Source organism: Bubalus bubalis, chromosome 8 (genome assembly GCF_019923935.1).
Source record: "Bubalus bubalis isolate 160015118507 breed Murrah chromosome 8, NDDB_SH_1, whole genome shotgun sequence".
Lineage (NCBI taxonomy): Eukaryota > Metazoa > Chordata > Mammalia > Artiodactyla > Bovidae > Bubalus > Bubalus bubalis.
The window spans coordinates 10,385,923-10,408,326 of NC_059164.1; the positions used below are offsets into that span (position 1 = coordinate 10,385,923).

The 22,404-nt window shown below is 40.5% G+C and overlaps 1 protein-coding gene across 2 annotated transcripts in view; it reads left to right on the forward strand.

Annotated features, from left to right (window-relative positions):
* VPS50 (VPS50 subunit of EARP/GARPII complex) overlaps positions 1-11,976 on the forward strand; it is a 131,061-nt gene extending 119,085 nt beyond the window's left edge. For both annotated transcript variants that reach the window (XM_006078319.4, XM_045166345.1), the window contains exons 24-28: positions 90-186; positions 1,619-1,777; positions 5,173-5,294; positions 7,040-7,229; positions 11,269-11,976. In XM_006078319.4, coding sequence (XP_006078381.3) covers positions 90-186; positions 1,619-1,777; positions 5,173-5,294; positions 7,040-7,229; positions 11,269-11,388 — 688 coding nt within the window. In that variant the 3' untranslated portion in view covers positions 11,389-11,976. The remainder of the gene's footprint in view (positions 1-89; positions 187-1,618; positions 1,778-5,172; positions 5,295-7,039; positions 7,230-11,268) is intronic.
* Positions 11,977-22,404: the final 10,428 nt, after the last annotated feature.

Consider the following 22,404-nt stretch of genomic DNA (forward strand, 5'->3'; position numbering starts at 1 on the left):
CAGAGATCTTAAAGATTAGTTACACAGAAATATTGACAGGCTCTAAATCCTGTGTTTTGTTTACATGGTGTGTTATTCATTCCCTTTAGGGTATTCTTGGCTGAACAGTTTGAGTTCCTTCAGCCTCATCTGGATGCTGTGATGCCTGCAGTCAAAAAACCCTTTCTTCAGCAGTTTTATTCTCAGGTCAGACATGTCTGGTATATCCTTTGGACTGTGAGCAAGATAAGACTGTCACATGTTGTTTATTTTATTTTTTTATTTTTTGCTAATGATCAGTGTCTCAACTTCAGGAGAGCTGGATTAGAGTATTTGTTTATTCATTCATGAATTCCTGTATTAACTAGATACTTACTGAACTCCTCATATAACTTTTAGTCTCATGAGAGAGCCAGTTAAAACTGTATTACACACTGACATATGGAAAATAGATAGCCAATGGGAATTTGCTATATGACTCAGGGAACTCAAACCAGGGCTCTGTGACCCCCCTAGATAGATGGGGGTGGAAGGTGTGAGGGAGACTCAATAGGGAGGGGACATATGTATACCTGTGGCTGATATTTGCAGATGTATGGCAGAAACCAACACAATATTGTAATTGTCCTTCAATTAAAAATAAAGGGGAAAAACCTATTACAATAAACTATAGTTCTGGGAAAGAAACAGTGGCTGGATATTTAACCTTGACTAGAGTTGGGGCGGGTATAATTGGCAGAGAAATGCTGTCTTGAGGAAGTGATGTTTAAACTGGACCGAAGAGAAAGAGTCAGGAGTATATATATATTTTTTAATCTGTGTTTTTGATATACTTTCATTGTAGGTTTATATAATTTAATCTTTATTTTTAAAAATTTTACAATTTTTTTTTTTTTATATTGGAGGATAATTGCTTTACAATGTTGCATTGGTTTCTGCCATAAAACAACACAAATCACCCATAAGGGGTATATTTCAACTGAGGCAGTGGCCTATATGAAGACCCACAGGTGAGAGAGAGGCATGGTGGAGCTGAGGAAGATTCAGATTCTTAGACAAGGGAAAAGGGATGGTGATGAGAAAGATGGCTGGAGTGAGTAAGCTGAAGTTACCTGACATCCTGCGCTCCCAGCTGGGAGTTGGACTTTGTTCCAAGGGTACTGAGAAGCTGCTGGAGGATTTGAAAGAGGTGATGAGTAGCACAGTGCGGTGTGTGTTTTGCAAAGAGAGCTTTGGGGGTGGTGTGAGGAATGGACTTTAGATGGCAAACCTAGAGACAGGAGACCAGCTTGAAGAGTTTTGGACTATTCAGGTGAGAGATGATCAGATCTTGAGTTGCAGTGTGGGAATGGGAATGGAAATGGAGAAAAGCAGAAGAATTTGAGAAATATTTGCTCATCTCCTTGGAAATCTGTAGTTTTGCTGTTGTATTGTCAGTGGACTGAAGCATATTGAATGTCTCAAAATTACATTTTGAGTACGATCTTTGCCCACAAGTTAAAGTATTTTCATAATTTATATCTCCAAATGTATAGTGTTTTATTTTCAGATACGATGTGTACTAGAAATGGGGGCAAAATAGTTTTTATAAATTGGATACTTTGAGAAAAAGTTTGGTTTTCTGTGAAATTTATTTCAGACGGTCTCAACGGCCAGTGAACTACGCAAACCAATTTACTGGATCGTAGCTGGTAAAGCCATTGATTATGAACAGATGCTGCTGCTGATGGCTAATGTGAAATGGGATGTAAAAGAAATTATGTCACAGCACAACATATATGTAGATACGCTGTTAAAGGCAAGTATTCTGGGAAACACCTTTGTTAAAGATGCTTATAGCATGGAGCTCTTCCTGTAGTTGCAGTCACTCGAAAGTCGTGAGATTATGATAGTTTTTACCATATTCAAGCGTTCTTGTGATATTAAAGCTCCTGAGTTGGATTTGGATTTCCTTCCACATTTTGTGTTCTTTTAGACCCAAGAATACTTCGTAGATTTTGTCTTTGCTCACAAGTTTTCCATTTTGAGCTAGAGTTTGATTAATGTGTCTTGGCTGCCTTTCATATTACATAATCTCAATAGCCATGGCTGTAGTGACAAGAAGACCTTTCTCTAGTTGTATTTATATTCATTGGCAAGAGATTATACTCCTGGCTATTCTAGTTGGTTTTCCCCAGAAATCACGTTCATTTTGCTATGTGTCATGCAAACACTGTTGTGTTTAATGACTTAAAGTTATAAGTTTTCTGAAAAGAAGTGTAGTTTTGTTTTTTAACTTATGTATCAACAGATATTTATAAATCATCTGACATGTGTCGAACACTGATCTAGCTGCTAGCAATATAGTTAGTTGTGAATTAAGGAGCTTAATGTGCCATCAGGGTATTTCTATGCTAGAGCAGGGACAACAGTAAAGAGATACATAATGTGTCAGGTGGTGACTAGTCTTGTGAAAGAATAACCAGCAGAAGAGGGATAGAGAGTGGCAGAGTGTGGGTTGGGGGAGGAATACCATATATTTCCTTGTGGTCAAAGAAGGACTCACAGTGATAATGAGAGGCCTGAAGGAAGTGAGGCAGTGAACCATGAGCATGTCTGAGGTGAGGAAAGAGCAACTGAGAAAATGAAAACAGCTTTCAGAAAAGTGTTGCTTTTCATATTTGTCAGCGAAAAGAAAAGTTGGCCCTTCCTGGCTCCCTATTTATCACATTTACACAAACATTCTTACCTGCTTCATCCAAGGCATAAATAATAGCCTGGAATACTTGAGAACCAGTCAACAAACCCAGAGATCAAAGCAGAGATAGCAGCCGGATTCATCTGGGGTGCCAGCTCCCAGCGCGTCTAGGACCGTTCTGGAGGGCTGGGTTGAGGACTTTGAGACTGTCCTCAGAGTCAAGGAACTAAGGGAGCCAGGATCAGTTAAACGTGTCCAGGTGTTAGCACGAGATCTGCACATGCTTGATAGTTGCCACCCTGGAAGGACTTTGATTTCTCGAGCACCAGGGAGACTTCAGCTGGGAATTTTAATTTGGAATATAAAAGATACATGTAGTTTATAATCACACTTTTTTGAACAGTTCTATTTTGGGGAAGTTGATTCTGTTTTTTATGACCTGCTAATTATAGTACTTGGGCTTCCTTAAGGTGGCTCAGCAGTAAAGAATCCACCTGTCAATGCAGAATACTTGGGTTCCCTGGGTGGGAAGATCCCCTGGAGGAGGAAATTGGCAACCCACTCCAGGATTCTTACCTGGAGAATCCTATTTACAGAGGAGCCTGGTGGGCTATAGTCCATTGGGTTGCAAAGAGTTGGACACAACTTAGCACTAAACAACGACAACAATTACAATGCTTAAGGAGATGCAATAAAAAAGAGACTTCTGCCCTCAGTGAATAGAGGGCAGAAAAGTAGAAAGAGGCTGCTGCTGCTAAGTCGCTTCAGTCATACCCGACTCTGTGCGACCCCATAGACGGCAGCCCACCAGGCTCCCCCATCCCTGGGATTCTCCAGGCAAGAACACTGGAGTAGGTTGCCATTTCCTTCTCCAATGCAGGAAAGTGAAAAGTGAAAGGGAAGTCGCTCAGTCATGTCTGACCCTTAGTGACCCCATGGACTGCAGCCCACCAGGCTCCTCCATCCATGGGATTTTCCAGGCAAAAGTACTGGAGTGGGGTGCCATTGCCTGCTTGCTTCAATTAATCTTAATTTCAAGAAATATTATAAGAAAGAGCCAGTGTTACTCAGATTATTAACCTGAACTCAAGTTTCAGCAGCTTAAGACTTTCTCTCATAAGGGAACTTTTATGTTGAATTTTGTTCTTTTTGTTACTTTCCCAAGTCCAAACCTTTAGGTAAAAGCAGTCTGCATTTGTTGTCCCAAATGGATCATAAGTAAAATGAAATAATTTTATTATTCATTTAACAATAAGCATTCTTGAAGATTGTATTTAGCAAGGAGTAGAATGGCATTTTACACAATAAGCATGTAAATTTATCTTTAAAATATTAATAAAATGTATTGTGACTTAAAATCTAAAGCAGCTTTTGCTGTAGTGAAGCATAAATCTGGTAGCAAATACTACTGGTTCTGCTAGATTCACGAAATGAAAAAAGAGGAAGAGCAATTACTTATTTACTTTGATTTTCAAAAGTAAGCTTAATGGATTGAAGACCCACTTCTTTCTCATAAATAATTAAAAGCTGTTAACTTTCAAAGAATAAATCATCAAAAAAAAACTGTGATCTAGGAAGTAGCGAAGGATAACACAACCATCATGTAATAGTAGCTTCACTGGTGATGAACAGTTTAGACTTTTTCCAACCTGTGTGTTATTTGAACACACTGTCAGTCTTGACTTGTTAAGTATTGCATAGCTTCTTTATTGAGGAAACTAAAGAGAAAAATACTGTTGTAAGGACTGTTAAATTTATTTGAACTGTATTGTCAAGAAAGAATCAACGGCATTTACTTTTGTTAATCAACATATTTAGATGATAATAGTCCCAAGAAATCAGAAATATAAATTTATTGAAGGGTGAGCCATCTGCTGTTTTCATGTTGTTGGAATTGTCTAAATTATATATGTTTTTATTTTTAGGAGAGTAGTATCATAAAAGGTACTGATGAGTAATAAAAATGTTCAGTTTTTCTATAGGTAATGAGATAATATAGAGCTTTTTTGGTGCTGAAAATTTACAGCTATTATATGATTTGAATCTTTCAGTATGTAATCATTTATTGATACTTTAAAAGAATGTTTAGGAAAGAGAATAATTTATCAGACTGCTGTCTAAGGATTACAGCTACAAATTACATATAGTTTACTCTGAGTTGAAAGCTCATTAAGACATTTTTTAAAAATCTGGGTCTCTTGAAGATATTTTTAAAGATGTATTAGTTATTAAGCCTTTTTAATCCATACTGACAGTCATAGAAAATTTGAGATGTAGAAACATTGGAATATTGTTTAATCAGTTAATGGCACTTACTTCCTTTGAGAGGAAATGTAGTGTACTCTGTATTACAACATGATTAGTCAATTTCATATACTTCACAGTAAGTCCAAATTATCTTGGGCATTATCTCTTTTTGTTTTACTTGATTTCATTCTGAGTCTTTTAGTCTTTTTTTGCCTCTAAGATGGGAAAGCATTATAATTGAATTCACATATGGCTATGATTTTTCTTAGGAATTTGAGCAGTTTAACATGCGGTTAAATGAAGTTTCTAAGAGAGTTCGGATACCCTTGCCCGTGTCTAATATACTTTGGGAACATTGTATACGCCTGGCTAATAGAACTATTGTGGAAGGGTAAGTTTTCCATGAAAGCATATCTGATTCTTCAGTCATAATATATGAGTAACATTATGTATTATCACCAACAGATGCAGAGAACAGATAAGAGATAGTGATAAATGGCAGACAGTCTCATAATAATTCAGAGACGTTAAATCCTACTGTGTCCCTTTTTTTCTTTCTGATGATTTAGAATCAACTGGTCGGAGTGAGGAATGTAGCATCTAATGGTTATCTGAAAGTTAAACTGTTATTATCAAATATAATTATGCTGATGATTTTTATACATCCTGTTCATTGATTACTATTTGGCATTTATTGGACCAAGCCCTTCACAGGATTCTGTCACCAAATCCTAACATAAACTCTCTTTGATAGTACTGTTCTCTGTTTTGTCAACAGAAAGATAGCCTCGCCTCAGAAAATCAAGGCTGCAGAGGTTAAGTAACTTGTCCAGGTTCACGTAGTCTTTGAAATGCAGAGAAGGCTTAATATCTCCTAATTTTCTCATGGCAAAGTCAGTCCTCAAAACCACGATATCAGTGCTTATAATATTATTATATCCTTGTAGACCATATAAATCTTTCATATGTTGAGTTTACAGATCAAAAGTAATTTTCCCACTTACTCAGAGGTCATGTTTATACTCTGTCCATAACATCGGGAACACAAGTAAGAATTAGTAATACATTTAAAACATACCGGGAAGGCAAGCTTCTATTTCAAAGAGCATTCACAGTGATCTAGAATGGCACATCAGTTGAATTTTCATGCTGCCGTTCATCTGATTTCTCTTCAGTTCTTACTTGTCATAGAAAAGAGTGTGTCAGAAAGTGGAAGGTGGCAATGAGAAGCTGACAGCGGCCTTGGCGTTTTGTGCTGAGGTCCGCAATGCTGTAAACCCCAAGATGCCTCTGTGTCAGCAGTCGTGACGGGAGTTTACTCTTAATAAATTTGTTCAATAGTAGAATAGTGACAGACAAATATATGTTTCAATACAAACACTATAAAAAAAAAAGCTTTATCACTTTAAATAATATAAAACAGTCTTCTTGCAGATTTTCTTAGGGAAAGTACCTCATCTCCTCAGATTGAATTCTCCACATTTTGTGTGATTGAAGGAATGAGACTCTGACACAATGAATAATAAAATTGTACTGTTAGGGTTAACAAATATATTCTTATTACTAGTCCACCTTAGAACATGCAGTTTTTTAGTAGTGTGGGGTCTCAGAAATAAGTCTATAAAAGTGTTTTATTATGAGAAATATGTATATACTTTCTATGCTTCTGTTTCTTAGGTTTGCTGAATGTTTATGGGAGAGTTATTTCATTTGTTTTCTTTGCATTGAGTAGTTATATTGAACAGTTTGATGAAGCTAAGATTACTGGAGAATATTCATAGCTTAATTTTATAAATAATTCTTGGCAGCCAGATTAACTTGAATGTCAGTTTAACTTTCTTATAGATGAGTATGTTAATTGATTTTGCAGAACTCTGGCCTGTAGAACAGCAAAGAACCTTAGAAGCTGCTTGATCTCGTGGCTTTGCAAATGAGAAAACTGAGGCCCAGATAAGGAGCATGATTGCTGAGTGATAGGGCCCAAACACAACACAGTCCTTCTGGCTCAACACTTATGTCCTCTTTTTCTTACAGCATCTCAGCAAATGTGGGTTAGAGGAAAGTTTAATAAGTGCCTGAAGGTTTCTTTTGCTAGCCATCCCATCCCTCGTGCTTTTTTATTATTGTGTATCTTAGATACGCCAACGTCAAGAAGTGTAGTAATGAGGGTCGTGCCTTGATGCAATTGGATTTTCAACAGTTTTTAATGAAACTTGAAAAGCTAACTGATATCAGACCCATTCCGGATAAAGAATTTGTGGAAACCTACATTAAAGCATACTACCTAACTGAGAATGACATGGAACGCTGGATCAAAGAGCACAGGGTGAGAGCTGAGAAGCAGTTAATTAAATTTTTATTCCTCCTCTTTTGTGTTGTGTTTGTGTGGTATGTTAGATAATTCAAAATCATATGGATGAAACAAACTTTTTTTTTTAGCATGAACTACTTAGGCCAGTTCTTTACCATATTCATATTGTGTGTGTGCAACACTCTTTGCCTCATCAGATCCTTTTGAGACTTTGTGAACTGTAACAGTAATTATCTGGAAAAACAGAGTCTGAACTTTAGCTGTGTTTGTCCTGCAACTGTGTTGTAGGAAAAGAGCTGAAATTGGTAAACTTCACGACAAATACAGGAACACTGAAATGATTCTCAAGCTAAAGTCTATATATAACTTTTAGAAAGCTGGAGTGGAGTGCCATTAGAATACTGGAGTGGATTGCCATTTCCTTCTCCAGAGGATCTTCTGACCGAGGGATTGAACCATGTCTTTTGCATCTCCTGCATTGGCGGCGGGTTCTTTACCACTGCCGCCACCCGGGATGGCATCACCAACTCGACGGACATGAGTTTGAGCAAGCTTCAGGAGTTGGTGATGGACAGGGAAGGCTGGTGTGCTGCAGTCCATGGGCTCTCAAAGAGTCAGGCATGACTGAGCAGCTGAACTGAACTGAATTGATGTACGACTTAAACCTTCTTGTAGCCATCAACAGTGATGTTCTGAACATACTGACATGTAGTGATGACTGGATATTTGTTGTTTAGTTACTAAGTCGTGTCCAACTCTGTGACCCCATGGACTGTAGCCCACCAGGCTCTTCTGTCCATGGGATTCTCCAGGCAAGAATACTGGAGTGGGTTGCCATTTCCTTCTCCAGGAGATCTTCCCAACGCAGGGATCAAACCCACTTCTCTTGCATTGGCAAGCAGATTCTTTACCATTGAGCCACCAGTGAAGCCTAATGATTGAATATACAAATATTTATTACCTAAATAGCTCAATTTAACTTCATCCTACATTAGATTTTACCTTAAGTATAGATAAAATTGTTTTTCTTTTGTGAGTATATAGATATGTAGAGAAAAATACTACATGTAATAAGTGTTATTTAAGATTCTGAATTTTTGACAGAGTTCAGTCAACATTTATCACCAGGGAATGCTCAATACAAGGAGCTTTTTGATATGATTGTTATATCATTTGTCTAGTTAGGCAGTATGTGAAGATGGATTTAATGAAAATATGGGAAGTGTTAAAATCTTCACTGAATCTTATTCCATCAATAACTCTAGCACTCACATGCTATAAACATCATAGGTAAAAGTTATGTAAGTTTTTATTTCATCTGACTGGATAAGGAAGTAAGGAATTATTTATATTTATCAGGCACATCCTTTCTAGTTTCAACACTTTAGAAAAAGGAAATGAGGTTTAGTCTGGACCATTAACCTGAATTTTGTGTTGATGTGCCCACCACAGGGCAGTTTCAGATCTCTGACAGCAAAATAGAAACATACATCTTTTCAGTGGTTTTGATCAGTACACCAGAACTGAGAAATGTCAGCCCTTTTCATCTCATTGACCTCTGTCATTTGAGGAACAAGATAGCTAGATCAGATGCAGATGAACTGCTGAATGTGGCTAGAATCCATTTCATAACTTAAGCTGTTAACACTTTGGAGTTGGTATTGAGGAAGGGATTTGGGACAAGTAGTTGAGGAGAAGGCAATGGCACCCCACTCCAGTACTCTTGCCTGGAAAAGCCCATGGGTGGAGGAGCCTGGTGGGCTGCAGTCCATGGGGTCGTGAAGAGTCGGACACGACTGAGAGACTTCACTTTCACTTTTCACTTTCATGCATTGGAGAAGGAAATGGCAACCCACTCCAGTGTTCTTGCTTTGAGAATCCCAGGAACGGTGGAGCCTGGTGGGCTGCCATCTATGGGGTCTCACAGAGTCGGACACGACTGAAGCAAGTTAGCAGCAGCAGCTGAGGAGAAAAAGCCCAATTCATAGAGATCCATTATTTGATGTAAGAAAGATGCCCATTTTAGGGTTTCTTCTTTTGATACAGTGGACTAAAGTTAATATTTATTTATTTTTTGGACTAAAGTTTTTTATTGTTGTTGTTCAGTCTCTGAATTGTGTTCAACTCTTTGTGACCCCATGAACTGCAGCACGCTAGATAGTCCTTCACTATCTCCCAGAGTTTGCTCAAAGTCATGTCCATTGAGTCGGTGATGCCATCCAGCCATCTCATCCTCTGTCATCCCCTTCTCCTACTACCTTAAATCTTTCCCAGCATCAGGGTCTTTTCCAGTGAGTCAGTTCGAACTTCACATCAGGTGGCCAAAGTGTTGGAGCTTCAGCTTCAGCATCAGTCCTTCCAGTGGGTATTCAGGACTGATTTCCTTTAGGATTGACTGGTGTGATCTCCTTGTAGTCCAAGGGACTCTCAAGAGTCCTCTCCAGCACCACAGTTTGAAAGCATCAATTTTTTAGTGCTCAGCCTTCATTATGGTCCAACTCTCACATCCGTATGTGACTACTGGCAAAACCACAGCTTTGACCATACGGACTTTTGTCAGCAAAGTGATGTCTCTGCTTTTTAATATGCTGTCATAGCTTAGTGTTTCGGAAGAGCTTTACTCACTGATATCTGTAATACAGTGAAATTTTCCTTGCAGCAAGATTGCCCTGTTTTCTAGAGCTCTTTCCACAATGCCTGTATGGTGCCTGGATGGTACTTCCTAAGTGTTGAGTGATCACTTGAGAGAATTCACCAGGTGTTGACGGGTGCTCTTAGAGATCAGACACACACACTGAGCAGTTTGCTGAATTATTAGAATGAACTCTTTCCTGGATTTTTAAGTTGCACTGTCTTTAATGTTGTCTCCAGTGAAGACATGTTCTTTTTTCGTTAGATGATAGAACAGAACACAGCTCTTTCTCTTGCTGAGCTCTTGGTCTTAATTCTCCAGAACCAAATCAAGATGCAGAACTTTCTGATGAGTCCTGTTCATCATGCGCATCCTGACAACTTATCTGAAAGCCAGGAACTTTGTACAGTTTGAACAGCAAAAAATACTTAGATAGTTGAGCGTCAGACAACGTGGATTTGAACTGTACAGGTCCACTTATATGCGGTTTTCTTCAATAGTGGATACCTACATTATCCTCAGTTGGTTAAATTCCTTAATATGGAGGAACATCCGATGAGGAGGGCCAGCTATAAACTGTGTGCAAGTTTTCCACGTGTGGAAAGCACCCCCACTCCCCGAGCTGTTCACAGGTTAACTGTGGCTTCAATTTTACTTTCTAGCTACCGGTAAGATACAAGGGTTTAAGAACCAATAATTTTCTGATCTTTGTTATTAACCTTATTCATTTGTTATGCCTCAGAAGAGTTGTTCTGTGTTTGGAGATTTTTTTTTCTTTTATCTAAAATGTGCAAAATGTGCAGTGCTAGAAGCTACTTACTTAGTAGCACTTTATTATATGTATATAAATTTTTGAGATGTGAGCGTATTTTGATAACTTGATGACAAAGACCATCGCAGAAAGAAGCATAGTGTGTGATCTTAAAAATAATAAGCATTAGCATGTTATGTGCCATATGAAGGGCTTCCCTGGCTCAGTGGTAAAGAATCTGCCTGACAGTGCAGGAGATGCAGGTTCATTCCCTGGTTTGGGAAGATCCCCTGGAGAAGGAGATGGCAACCCACTCCAGTGTTCTTGCCTGGAGAATTCCATGGATGGAGGAGCCTGGTGGGCTGCAGTCCATGGGGTCGCAAAGAGTCAGACACGACTAGTGACTGAGCATGAATGCATGCACGTGCCATAAAAAAAGATGCTGGTGGTTCCTCTTTCAAATTCATGCTGTAGCTACTCTTACTCCCTTATTACAATTCTGTAACCAGTTTGTTTTCCATGTCTCAATTATAATTTCCACTGCTTTTCACTGGTTGGTAGTGCTTAGTAATTACCCACTGAGTCCTGATTATCTATGTCTGTTCTTTTTCTGCATTGATCACACACATGTGTATCAGTGTACTAAATTTGAATCTTCTTTTTTTGAGCAGGAGTATTCAACAAAGCAGCTGACCAACCTGGTAAATGTTTGCCTGGGATCCCATATCAATAAGAAAGCAAGACAAAAACTTCTCTCGGCTATAGATGATATAGACAGACCCAAAAGATAATGAACACAGTCCTTTTTCCTCAGTGGCATCGATGGTCTCTCAGCGCACATGACATGAAAGCCAGGTTTCATGCACTGCTGACAGCTGTCCTGAGAAAACTTATGATGCTCTTTCCCGCTGGAAAGTGGAAAACTGACGTTTACGTGGTGTTCGCAAATGATTTTTATATGCCGTGATCTCAGCTCTTCAATTTTTGGTCTCGTTTGTTGTATTCCTTCCTTGAAATGATATTGCCTCATCATAACTATTGTTACATGACTACAGTTATCCATTTACTGAAGAAAGTACTCTAAGTGTACGATCAGACGAAACAGTGACAGTACACTCACGGGCGGTTTCGGAGAATGAATTTATGTTGGCATTTTTCTACCCTCTAAAAGTTTAGTTCTTAATAAGTGTAATATGAGAGGGTTAATGTGTAATGTCTCCTAATTATGAACACTGCATGACAATTGAAAAGTACATGTAAGCTAAATAGTTGAAGAATCAGTATGCTCTCTGTGTTTTTAAATGTCAACATTTGTGTTAGGGTTAATGACACAGTGATCATAAATGATGAAATTTAATAAATACTATAACATGATCAAATGAGACTGCATTTTGGAATTTTTTCATAGCAGACAGATTGGATACAGCTATAATGGAATTCCTTTTTTTTTTTTTTTAAACCGTGTTCTAATTTTAATGGTCTTTTTCCCTGAAATCGGTGTGAGAAGTAATTTCATTGGGTAAATCTCTTCGGTGCCTGAGTGGCAGGCAGAATGGTGATTGTGGGACTTCTTTCTTCCCTGCCTCCCTTTTTTTCTTTTTAAATAATGGATTTTTTTTTTTTTTTTTTCCTGTAAGCTTTGTTCTCTTTGAATTTAACTTTTGTCTTAGAACAGCAAAACCTGGCTTAGGTGATTCAGGGAAAGACTTGCCAGTTAGTCAGGCATAGGTGTAGGATCATATGTTCGCCATTCTTAAGCGTCTGCTTTGTATCACAGATACAATGTCAGTTAGCCAGTGAGAAGCTTTGGAACTAAGTTAGTTCTTAGTAACTGTGTACTGTTAACTCTGAAATCTTCTTTGAAGCTAAGGATCTTCTACCATCAAAATGACATAAAAGTCAACTGCCTGTGCACTCCTGCCAGCTCTCTGCTAAGAAATTTTTTGTATATTCCTTCTGACTGGGGAGTAGAAGCAGCTTGTTGGTGTTGGTCCAGGATTACTCGACATGACCTGTAACATTGCTAGCTCCCAGAATCCTGAAGCGTCTCAAGAGAAAAGGGCCTTGTGTCCTGTGAGTCTTTGAGAGCTGAGTTGCTGAAGTAAAGGGCACAGCGTGGCATGTGATCAATACAGAGGTGACAAAGGAGTGATTGCCACTCAGCGTTCGTTGGTCCCTGCAGATGCCTGTAACTGGCAGAAGATGGCACGAAACACTGAGAATATGTTGGCGTGAGGGGAGTTAGTGTGAATCTGTGTCGTGCATTTTTCGTTTTCCATCTCTCACTTCCCTGTTCATTTGCTGTCAATTTAATATTGACAGTAAATCTTCGCTCTCGTGAAAAGGTGTGAACCTGGCGCCATTCATACGTTGCACAACGATCTCCTTGAGGAACTAGACTGTGTACTTGTAACATGGGTTCTGCAGGTAACCGTTACCTATATGCAGCCCCTTGTAGAAAGCAAACATGAGATAAGCTTAGTCCTTGGGTTTAAATGCCATATTCAGCTGGGCATGTAAAGAGCTAGTCTCATTTCTCAGTTGATTAGGCCCTACTTACTTCTTAGTTTTCACACTGGTTTTCTTGCATTTCTACTTTGCTTCACTCTAGATTGTATGATGAGTAGTTATCTGCCTGGTAGGGTGTTTTCCTGGGTGATAACAGTAGATACAGGAGAATTATTTATCTTGCTGGAGACAGCCGTATCAGTTGGAGAGTCCTTGTAGCTCACCTGTACTTTGCTTTCCCCATCTTCAAAATAAAAGTGCTACATCTTTTTGATAGTTTTTAAGAAAAGTATTTTGTTTTTTCATTAAAAGCTTAATAAGTGTAAATGATTTTAAAATAATAAGATATTTGAATCTTTAAATTACTTTAAATTATAAGAGAGTTACCAGACATTTCTCAAATATCATATTGTAATGATACTGAATTATAACCATATAACATTTTATGAAACTAATTTTTTTCTTGATATTTTAAAAACTTTTTATTTTGCATTGGGGTATAGAACGATGTTGAGACAGTTTCAGGTGAACAACAAAGGGACTCAGCCATACACATACATGTATCCATTCTCCCCCAAACTCCCCTCCCATCCAGTCTTATGAAACTGATTTTAAGATAAATAGAATTGAAAAGCTGAGAATGTAAATGGAATTATACATGTTCTAGAAACTTTACTTTTATAAAACATTTAGTGTCTAAGCATTCCTTAACTGGTATTTTGTATGAATGTGTGCTGTAGGATTCAAGATTTTAAATTGATATGAGAGCCTGGTATATTATTCCCTGAGAAAGAATGATGATTTCTACAAATACATTGTCTCCCATTAAAAAATACCAGGGAGATACATAGCAGTTCAAGTGAACTAGTTTGCTTCCGTTTATAAAACCTATAGAGATCTTATAAGATCTCTTTGACTAATAAGCTCATTTGCTCAACTTACAAAATGAAATAGAATTTTCTTGAAGTCAGGACCAGATGGTATTTTATCATATCCTTAAGCAGAATTTCCTTTGAAATTTCCTATTCAGCTGAGTGCTAAAGTGAAACTTTAAGTTTAGATTGAATCGCTTTTTTCTTTACCCACTCACTGAAATAAAACGTCTTGTAATTCAATTCACTTTGAAAACATAGTTATCTTTTCAAATGAAAAAGTATGCCTGAAGGTGAAATATAAGTTGTGCTCAGAGCAAAAAGAAGTGGTCCGGGGGAAAAAAATTTCCATTTTATATTTACTCTTTGGGATAATTTTAATACAGACTTAGTGGTTAACAAAGTGATATTTAACGCTGGACACAATGATTAATGACAAGAAAATTATTAATAGTCTGGTGTATTCTTTGAAAACATTAAGACTGGTGCAACTTTTTACAGATTTTTTTTTATTATTATGGAAAATATTTGCTTGATAAGAGGCCGTCAAAAAATTTAGTCTGTGCCACTCTCCCAAGGACAAAGCTGTGTCAGACTATACATGAGAATTTGTAACTCATCCAAAATGATGGAGGGAAGTAGTTCACTAGTTCTGATACTTTTCTTGATTGGCATATCCTTTTGTGAATGTTGCTAAGTGTTACACCTGCATCATTTTTTTCAGTGCTGCCTTACAGCTGGGCTCAAGACAACTCCCACATTACATACACTGGGTTAAGGAATAGGCTTTCTTGGGGACACTTACAAGCCTGAGACAACAAGAAAAAGAGAAGGCTTTGTCCCTTACTCCCTTGCCATTGTCATCAGAGAGGTGAGACGGGAGGGTTGTTTAATGGCAAGTAGAGCAACTTACCAGGCTTCCCTGGTGGCTCTGATGGTAAAGAATCTGCATGCAATGCAGGGAGACCCTCGTTCAATCCCTGGGTTGGGAAGATCCCCTGGAGAAGGGAGGTGCTACCCACTCCAGTATTCTTTCCTGGAGAATTCCATGGACAGAGGAGTCTGGCAGGCTAAAGTCCATGGAGTCACAAAGAGACATGACTGAGTGACTAACACTTTGAGTTTCAGAGCAACTCACCACCTAGTGACCTGGGGCCTGTGGATGTTGTTGTTCCTTTGTCTGGGAGGAGAAAGCCGTTTTCTTTGGGAAGATGAATTCCAGTATAATCCCTCCTCTAGTCAGCTCATCACACAGGCAACCTGAGTGAGCTCCAGGGTCAGCCCAGTGTCTGCTTGCTACTGGCAAGGCTCTGGTGGATTGGACAGATAACAGCTGCCCTCAGGGAGCCACCAGGGAAGATCTAAATAGATGCAAGCCAAACACATTTCATTCTGGGGAGTACTCCGAAGGAAACTAAGGGAGTAGGCGTCAGGAAAGACTCCACCGAGGAAGAGATGTGCGCCTGGAGACCGAGGATGAGGAGGAGTTGGTGAGGAGACGGGGAAGAGTGTGCTTGAAGATGAGAAAGCCCAGGGTGGTTGGCACACAGAAGGGAGGGAGAAAGGGGGAAACTGGAAATGTGGCAGACTCGGGCATCTTAAGCATCCAAGCAGGAGCCGCAAATGAATAAGAGCAGATGTTACTCGATAATGAGTGAGATGTGGGCAGGGCAGGCGAGGCTATATCTATAGGTATTCGAATTATACTTTTAATCTCTGCATTTAAACGAATGAATTGCCTTCACTGGCCCCATCAGCTAAAGGCAGAAGGGGGTCTTTGTACAGAAGACACCTCAGAGCATCCATCCGTGTGTTTCCTTGTGCGTCTTGATAGCAGAGAATCTTACTTTGCTCAAAATGACACAATGGATGGCGTGGTCGAACAGATGAGATGCAAGTACTTGGAGTCCTCCAACTAGAGTTCCTCCCTAACCTGTTCTGAGCGGCTGGACAGTTTTGTTTGGGCAGGACTGTCACGAATTCACTTATTTACACTCCAGAGCGCCTCATCCCGTATCAGACATAATTGATGTTTGTTTATTGACTTCTTGGTACTAAGAAAAGCATTAATTACTCAGTGATTGTTGAAGAGAGGTGCCCACTGGCATTGGAAGCTGAAATCATAACAGTTTAAAAAGAAGCTAATACTGAACTTCTATTCCTTAATTTTTTTCCTTCACACCTGCAGGCTGCCTGAGACAAAAATTGACTTGTTTTAATAGATTGCCCTAGACCAGTGGTTCTCAAAATGCACTTCCTAGTCAGCAGCCTCAGTATCACCTGAGAACCTGCTTGTGGAGCAGCTTCTCAGGCTGCACCAGGGACTTTTGGAATCAGAAACTCAGGGTAGGACATCATAGTGTTTTAACAAAACTCTGGTGTTTAGTTGCTCAGTTGTGTCCGACTCTGTGACCCCATGAACTGTAGCCTGCCAGGCTCCTCTATCCATGGGATTCTCTAGGCAAGAATAATGGAGTGGGTTGCCATGCCCTTTTCCAGGGGATCTTTCTGACCCAGGGATCTTCCTGACTCAGGGACTGAACTCGAGTCTCCTGCATTGGCAGGTGGCTTCATTACCCCTGAGCCATCAGGGGAGTGAACCGCTGCCTTCACACACACACACACACACACACACAGTGACCCAGAGAAGTTGTTCACTTGGAACTTTTTCCTCACAGAAAGGATGGTAGAATAGCTATTCCAAAACAGACTGTTGAGGGGGCCTTTCCCCCCACCCCCATATTTGGACAGCTTTTTTCTTTTTCCCCTCCACTTGAGGATAAGAATTTATACTTTTCTGTGAAATAAGTGTTAGCTCATTGCCTTCCCCATATGAGCCTCTATAGTGTTTGAACAGGCCACCAAGTGTGTGTGTGTCCTTCACTCTGATTTGAGTGGAATCAGATTCTCCCGAGAGAGTTTTAAGTGCCCAAGTCAACAAGCAGTGAGACAAGTGGAGCTGCAGGAATAAAATATAGTGTATTATGTTTTACAGAAATTTTGTCTTTGATTCTGTCAGCAATTAACTGAATCAGATGGAGAGAAGGGCCAATTGATTTGGTAAAAGGAGCTTGGCATGAGCTGGGTGTGTGTTGGTAACTGGGCTTCTGATGGGTTCATATTGTTTCATTCTTGCCCAGTCTCCAGTTACCCTTCTGTGTCAATAATTTTAAATTTGTTTATCTAAGATGGGATAATCATAGTACCTACTTCATTGAGCTGTTGTAAAAATAAAAGAAAATGTGAAAAGAAGTTCTTTACGGTGCCCAGCATTTAGGAAGAGTTCAGTAGATGGTGGTGGTTATATGAACTGTGTTTGGTGGAGATGGAGATTGTGCCCCAGAAGGGTGGAGCCTTCTTCCCAAAGTCACATTGTAAGGCATGGAGGTAGCGCTTGAACCCAGCGCTCTTCCCCTCGCAGCTTCCAGCCGCGGTGTGGTCTTGGGCTTCGGTACTGGTGGACCTCATTGCGTTTCGTCAGAGCACTGGTCTGCTGAATCACGTCCCCGGGCCGGCCCCTTGGCTGTGCTCGTGCCTCCTTCCCGAAGGGCTGGCTGGCGCACTGCAGAACACGTTTTGGTCCTCAGTGGAGCGCCTTCTGTTTTTAGTGCCTCCAGATTTAACAGCGGAGCCTGCTGAAGGTGAGTGATGTGTCTTGGCTTGGGGGAGTGAGAGTCCGTGCTTATGCCGTTATCACAGGCGCATGCTCAAGAGTCTTCCTTCATGGATTCTGTTGGTAAACGACCCAAGGGACCCTCTTCTGACTCATAAGAAACTCAGGTATGATTCACTTGGCAGTGCTAATGTTTCCCTGGCTGTATCAGCTTCTAAGGAAATTCCAAGTGTTAGGCTCAGTTCCATCTCAGGTGTGCGGAAGGCTTTCTCTTTTGCCTCCGGTCCATAACATCACCCAGTCCTCCCAGTCTCTATTCAGGAGTTTAAGTCTGGGGCTGTGGAGTGGCAGGTGGCCCACAGGTAACAGCAATGTCCACACTCCAGGCTGCTCAGCACTGTGTCCCTTCTCTGATCTCTTGTCCATGTGACAGAATTGTCTTCCTTTTTCTCTATTTTACTTTCTCCATTTTTTTCTTTTTTATCCCAGACTCCCCACTGAGAAACCCAGTACCTTTCTCTAGCCTCAGTCTTACCATGTTTGGGGGAAAGAGTAGTTCTGCAAGTGAGCATGTTCTTGTTCGCACCGTGTCAGCTTTGGGAATTCAGCCTCTTTGAGGGATGAAGGAGGAAAAATGGCACTTGGATGTTAGTGAGAAGCAAAGAAAAGGGAAATAGCCCAGAAAACCAACAGAGGCATCAACAGGGTTATTTGTTTTTCTTGTTAAGTCACTCAGTTGTGTCCAACTCTTTTTTGATCCCAAGGACTGTAACCCTCCAGGCTCCTCTGTTCCTGGGATTTCCTAGGGAAGAGTACTGGAGTGGGTTGCCATTTTCTCCTTCAGGGGATCTTCCTGACCCAGGGATCAAACCTGAGTCTCCTGCGTTGCAGGCAAATTCTTTACCGCTGAGCAATCAGGGAAGCTAATCCTGCCATTTATTAACATCTTAAGAGTGTCAGGAGAGAATTCTCAACCCGTTTAGTAGATTCTTTGTAATCTGTAAATAAATAATTTTCAAAATTTAGAAATACGAGGACTTGGTATTTTCCTCTCCAGGTTTATATGTCCACCCACGTCTCCTGGAGCTCCCAGTTTAATTGACAAAACAAACAAATGTCCTACCTGGTATCTGTTTCTTCAGATAACAGAATAGTTATTTTAAAATTTATTTGGTCTGAGGTTCATTGGTTACTTCTGAGTCATTAATCTTTGAGACAGGCTTGTTGCAAGCAAAGAATTACAGTTTTGTCCCTGAGATTTCAGTGTGTGTCAATAATAAAATTCTAAATGGGATCATAATTAGCACACACTAAGGGGCTGAGAGTTGGCAGTACCTGATACACTCAGTAAGTACTTTGTCTTTATCTTTCAAATCTCACTTGTTGGAAGCAGGTTTAAACACTTTCCTAGGCATCTTATAGAAAAAAGCCAAGGTGATCTTCATAAGTGAAATCCCATTGACCACTATGAACCTAATAAAGGAGTTTTTAACATGCTGGCAATTTGCAGTATTGTTTGACTGGAATTTAAGCATGGTACAAGGCACTTGGCTTTTATGGTTTAAGGCATCTTGGTTTTTTTTTTTTTTTTTTTTTTTTAATTTAGGCTAAAACAGATTTTTGTTCTTGTTATGGGTCAAACTCCTCTTTTTTTTCTTTGACTCTTGCTCTTTCATGTCTTAGATTTCATCTTCAGGAGAATATGAAGAAGAACTTTGGAAGGAGTTCACAATTTAATAAAAATGATGGTGGCATAGAAGGCTTTGTGCAGAGGTTGGGATGAGCAGGTATTAACCCACTGATGCTATGAATTATTGTTCCCTAAGCTTCAGGGACACTGTGTAAATACATAATTGTAGCATTTGAAACAGGAGAATTTTAGCAGTGACAGTATCACACTAAAATTGCCCATCTGGTGATGTAGAGTTGGGGAGTAAAAAATATTTTAGTGACAACAAATAAAAATTGAGCATAAAAAAAAAAGATGTGCAATTATCTCTTTAGCATAACTTGGGGAGTCTACCATGAGTCTATGTGGAGGTGGGGGAGTGACTAGTAGGCAGGAATGTCAGGAATCTTCTGTGAACCCAAAGTCCAGGGGCATCCTGCTTACATAGGGTCCATGAATTTGTTTTGTTTTATTTATCTGAGGTTGTGCTGAGCCTTCACTGCTGCCAGGCTTTTCTCCAGCGGTGAGCAGGGGGCTGCACTTCGCTGCAGTGCACAGGCTTCTCACTGTGGCGGCTTCCCTTGTTGTAGAGCACGGCTCTAGGGTGCACGGGTTTCAGTAGCTGTGGTGTGTGGGCTCAATAGTTACGGTTTCCAGGCTCTAGACCACAGGCTCAATAGTTGTGGTGCACGAGCTTAGTTGCTCCACAGCATGTGAGATCTTCCTGACCCAGGGATAGAACCCCTGTCTCCTGCTTCGGCAGGTGGTTTCTTTACCACTGAGCCACCAGGGAAGCCCTGGGTCCAATGACTTTCTTTGGAAGGCAGCACATGGGTCTGGCAGCAGGGATGCATATCAATACAATAGCCCCAGGGGATGAACAGATAAAGTGCTGAGAAGCTTCCAGAGTAACATCTAACAGTTTTGAAGCTGGTAGGAAGCTTCACTCTCCTCTGGGAAATGCTGGCAAAGATCGAAGGCGGGAAGAGAAGGGGATGACAGAGGATGAGATGGTTGGATGGCATCACCAACTCAACAGACATGAGTTGGAGTAAACTCTGAGAGTTGGTGATGGACAGGGAGGCCTGGTGTGCTGCAGTCCATGGGGTCGCAAAGAGTCAGACATGACTGAGCGACTGATCTGAACTGAGGAAGCTTCAAGTTACCTGATACAACTTTCTACCAGGAAAGATATGTGTTCCATAACCTCTGAGTATCCACAAGGCAGGATATCCTATACTTAGCAGCCTAATCCTAATCTGAGAATTTCCAGCAGCAGGAAAGTGGCTTCCTCTCAAGTTCTCATCATCAGTGATCTCCCTGGATCTGAAACTGTACTCCCTGGGGCCTATGTTCACTGTCCTGTGTTCTGCGTTCTGATCAGGGAGAATACAGGAATGCTTCTATTTCCTTTCTATTAATGGAAAGAATGGCAGCCCACTCCAGTACTCTTGCCTGGGAAATGCCATGGACAGAGGAGCCTGGTAGGCTACAGTCCAGGGGGTCGCAAAGAGTCGGACACGGCTGAGCGACTAAACCACCACCGCCAATGCTACCTGCAGCTGCATTAACTAATGAGAACCTGATCGTATGCAGGACATTAACTCATTTTGAGCTGTAGTCAACTAGAGTTCTTAAGTTTATTCAGGGCTGTTAAAATCTACCCTCTTCAGCCTTGGTACGGTGACTTTTTTCCAATATCGATACAAGATCTTATGCAATTTTCATCTGTATGTTATTTTATTATGTTTGGCCTTATTGTAGCCTGTCTAGAATTTTTTGGTTCCAGATTCTGTCATTCAGAATAGGAAGCATGCCATACTTTGCTGCCCAAGTGATAAGGTGGTATTTCTTGTAGTTCCTTCAGTTCAGTTCAGTCGCTCAGTCATGTCTGACTCTTCGCGACCCCATGAATCGCAGCACACCAGGCCTCCCTGTCCATCACCAACTCCTGGAGTTTACTCAAACTCATGTCCATCGAGTCAGTGATGCGATCCAGCCGTCTCATCCTCTATCGTCCCCTTCTCCTCCTGCCCCCAATCCCTCCCAGCATCAGAGTCTTTTCCAATGAGTCAACTGTTTGCATGAGGTGGCCAAAGTACTGGAGTTTCAGCTTTAGCATCAGTCCTTCCAATGAACACCCAGGACTGATCTCCTCTAGAATGGACTGGTTAGATCTTGCAGTCCCAAGGGACTCTCAAGAGTCTTCTCCAACACCACAGTTGAAAAGCATCAATTCTTCGGCGCTCAGCTGTAGTTCCTTGGTCAAGTGAATAAAAATACGAGGACAGAGCCAAGGACAGAGTTCTCAGACCTAGCACAAGCCAATCCAGTCATGAGAACTCTTTGAACAGGTATGATAGAGCTGTGAGTGTACTACCTTTGATCGTTTTCCCCATGTTTTTCCAGTTTGACCACAAAGGTAATAGGAAATTTTGTGACATTCTTTGCTGGGAATAAAGTAAACCATCAAAATGGAAAGTGGAAATATTTTAGTATTCTTGTCCTCGCTTGATTCTATGCTGGCTTTTGATGACCTTTTACAAGGGCTCACAAACTATAATTTTTGGTACCTTACTTGTGAAATCTGCCAAGTATTCCACGGTCAGCTCGCTAGATGGTTTTGTGGAAAGCTTAATCCCTCTCAGTGTTAGAATGTTACTTGCTGAATTCCAGACTTCAGACGCCCTGTGTCCGTTTGTGTAATGGTGCAGAAATTTCTGCCAGATCTCACTTCTAGTTTCTCTGAAGCCACAGGAGGAAGACTTGAACTCAAGTAAAGTTTCTGGGTGTTCGTTTCTTTATCGGAGTACTATCTATCTCTGACTCCCACGTATCTTAGTAGTGCGTTCTCTTCCCTTTCCAACTGTAATGAACATTCTTCCTTTTTAATTTTAAGTCTAACTACTATTACTTCATATACCTGGAGCAGCGATGTGTTTTCCTCCTCCTTTGGGCTTGGAACACGTGTGTGAACATGGTGTGAAGCTCCTTGCCTCTCAGGTCACACCGTGCTCTAACCTCCTGAAAGGCTGCTTGTCCCTCGTTTGTACTGGCCTCTGGTCACACACCTACCTCTGTCTTCTTCCTTTGTACTTTTCACAGTGACATGAACAGGCTGCTCCCTGAGCAAGTACTCCATCAG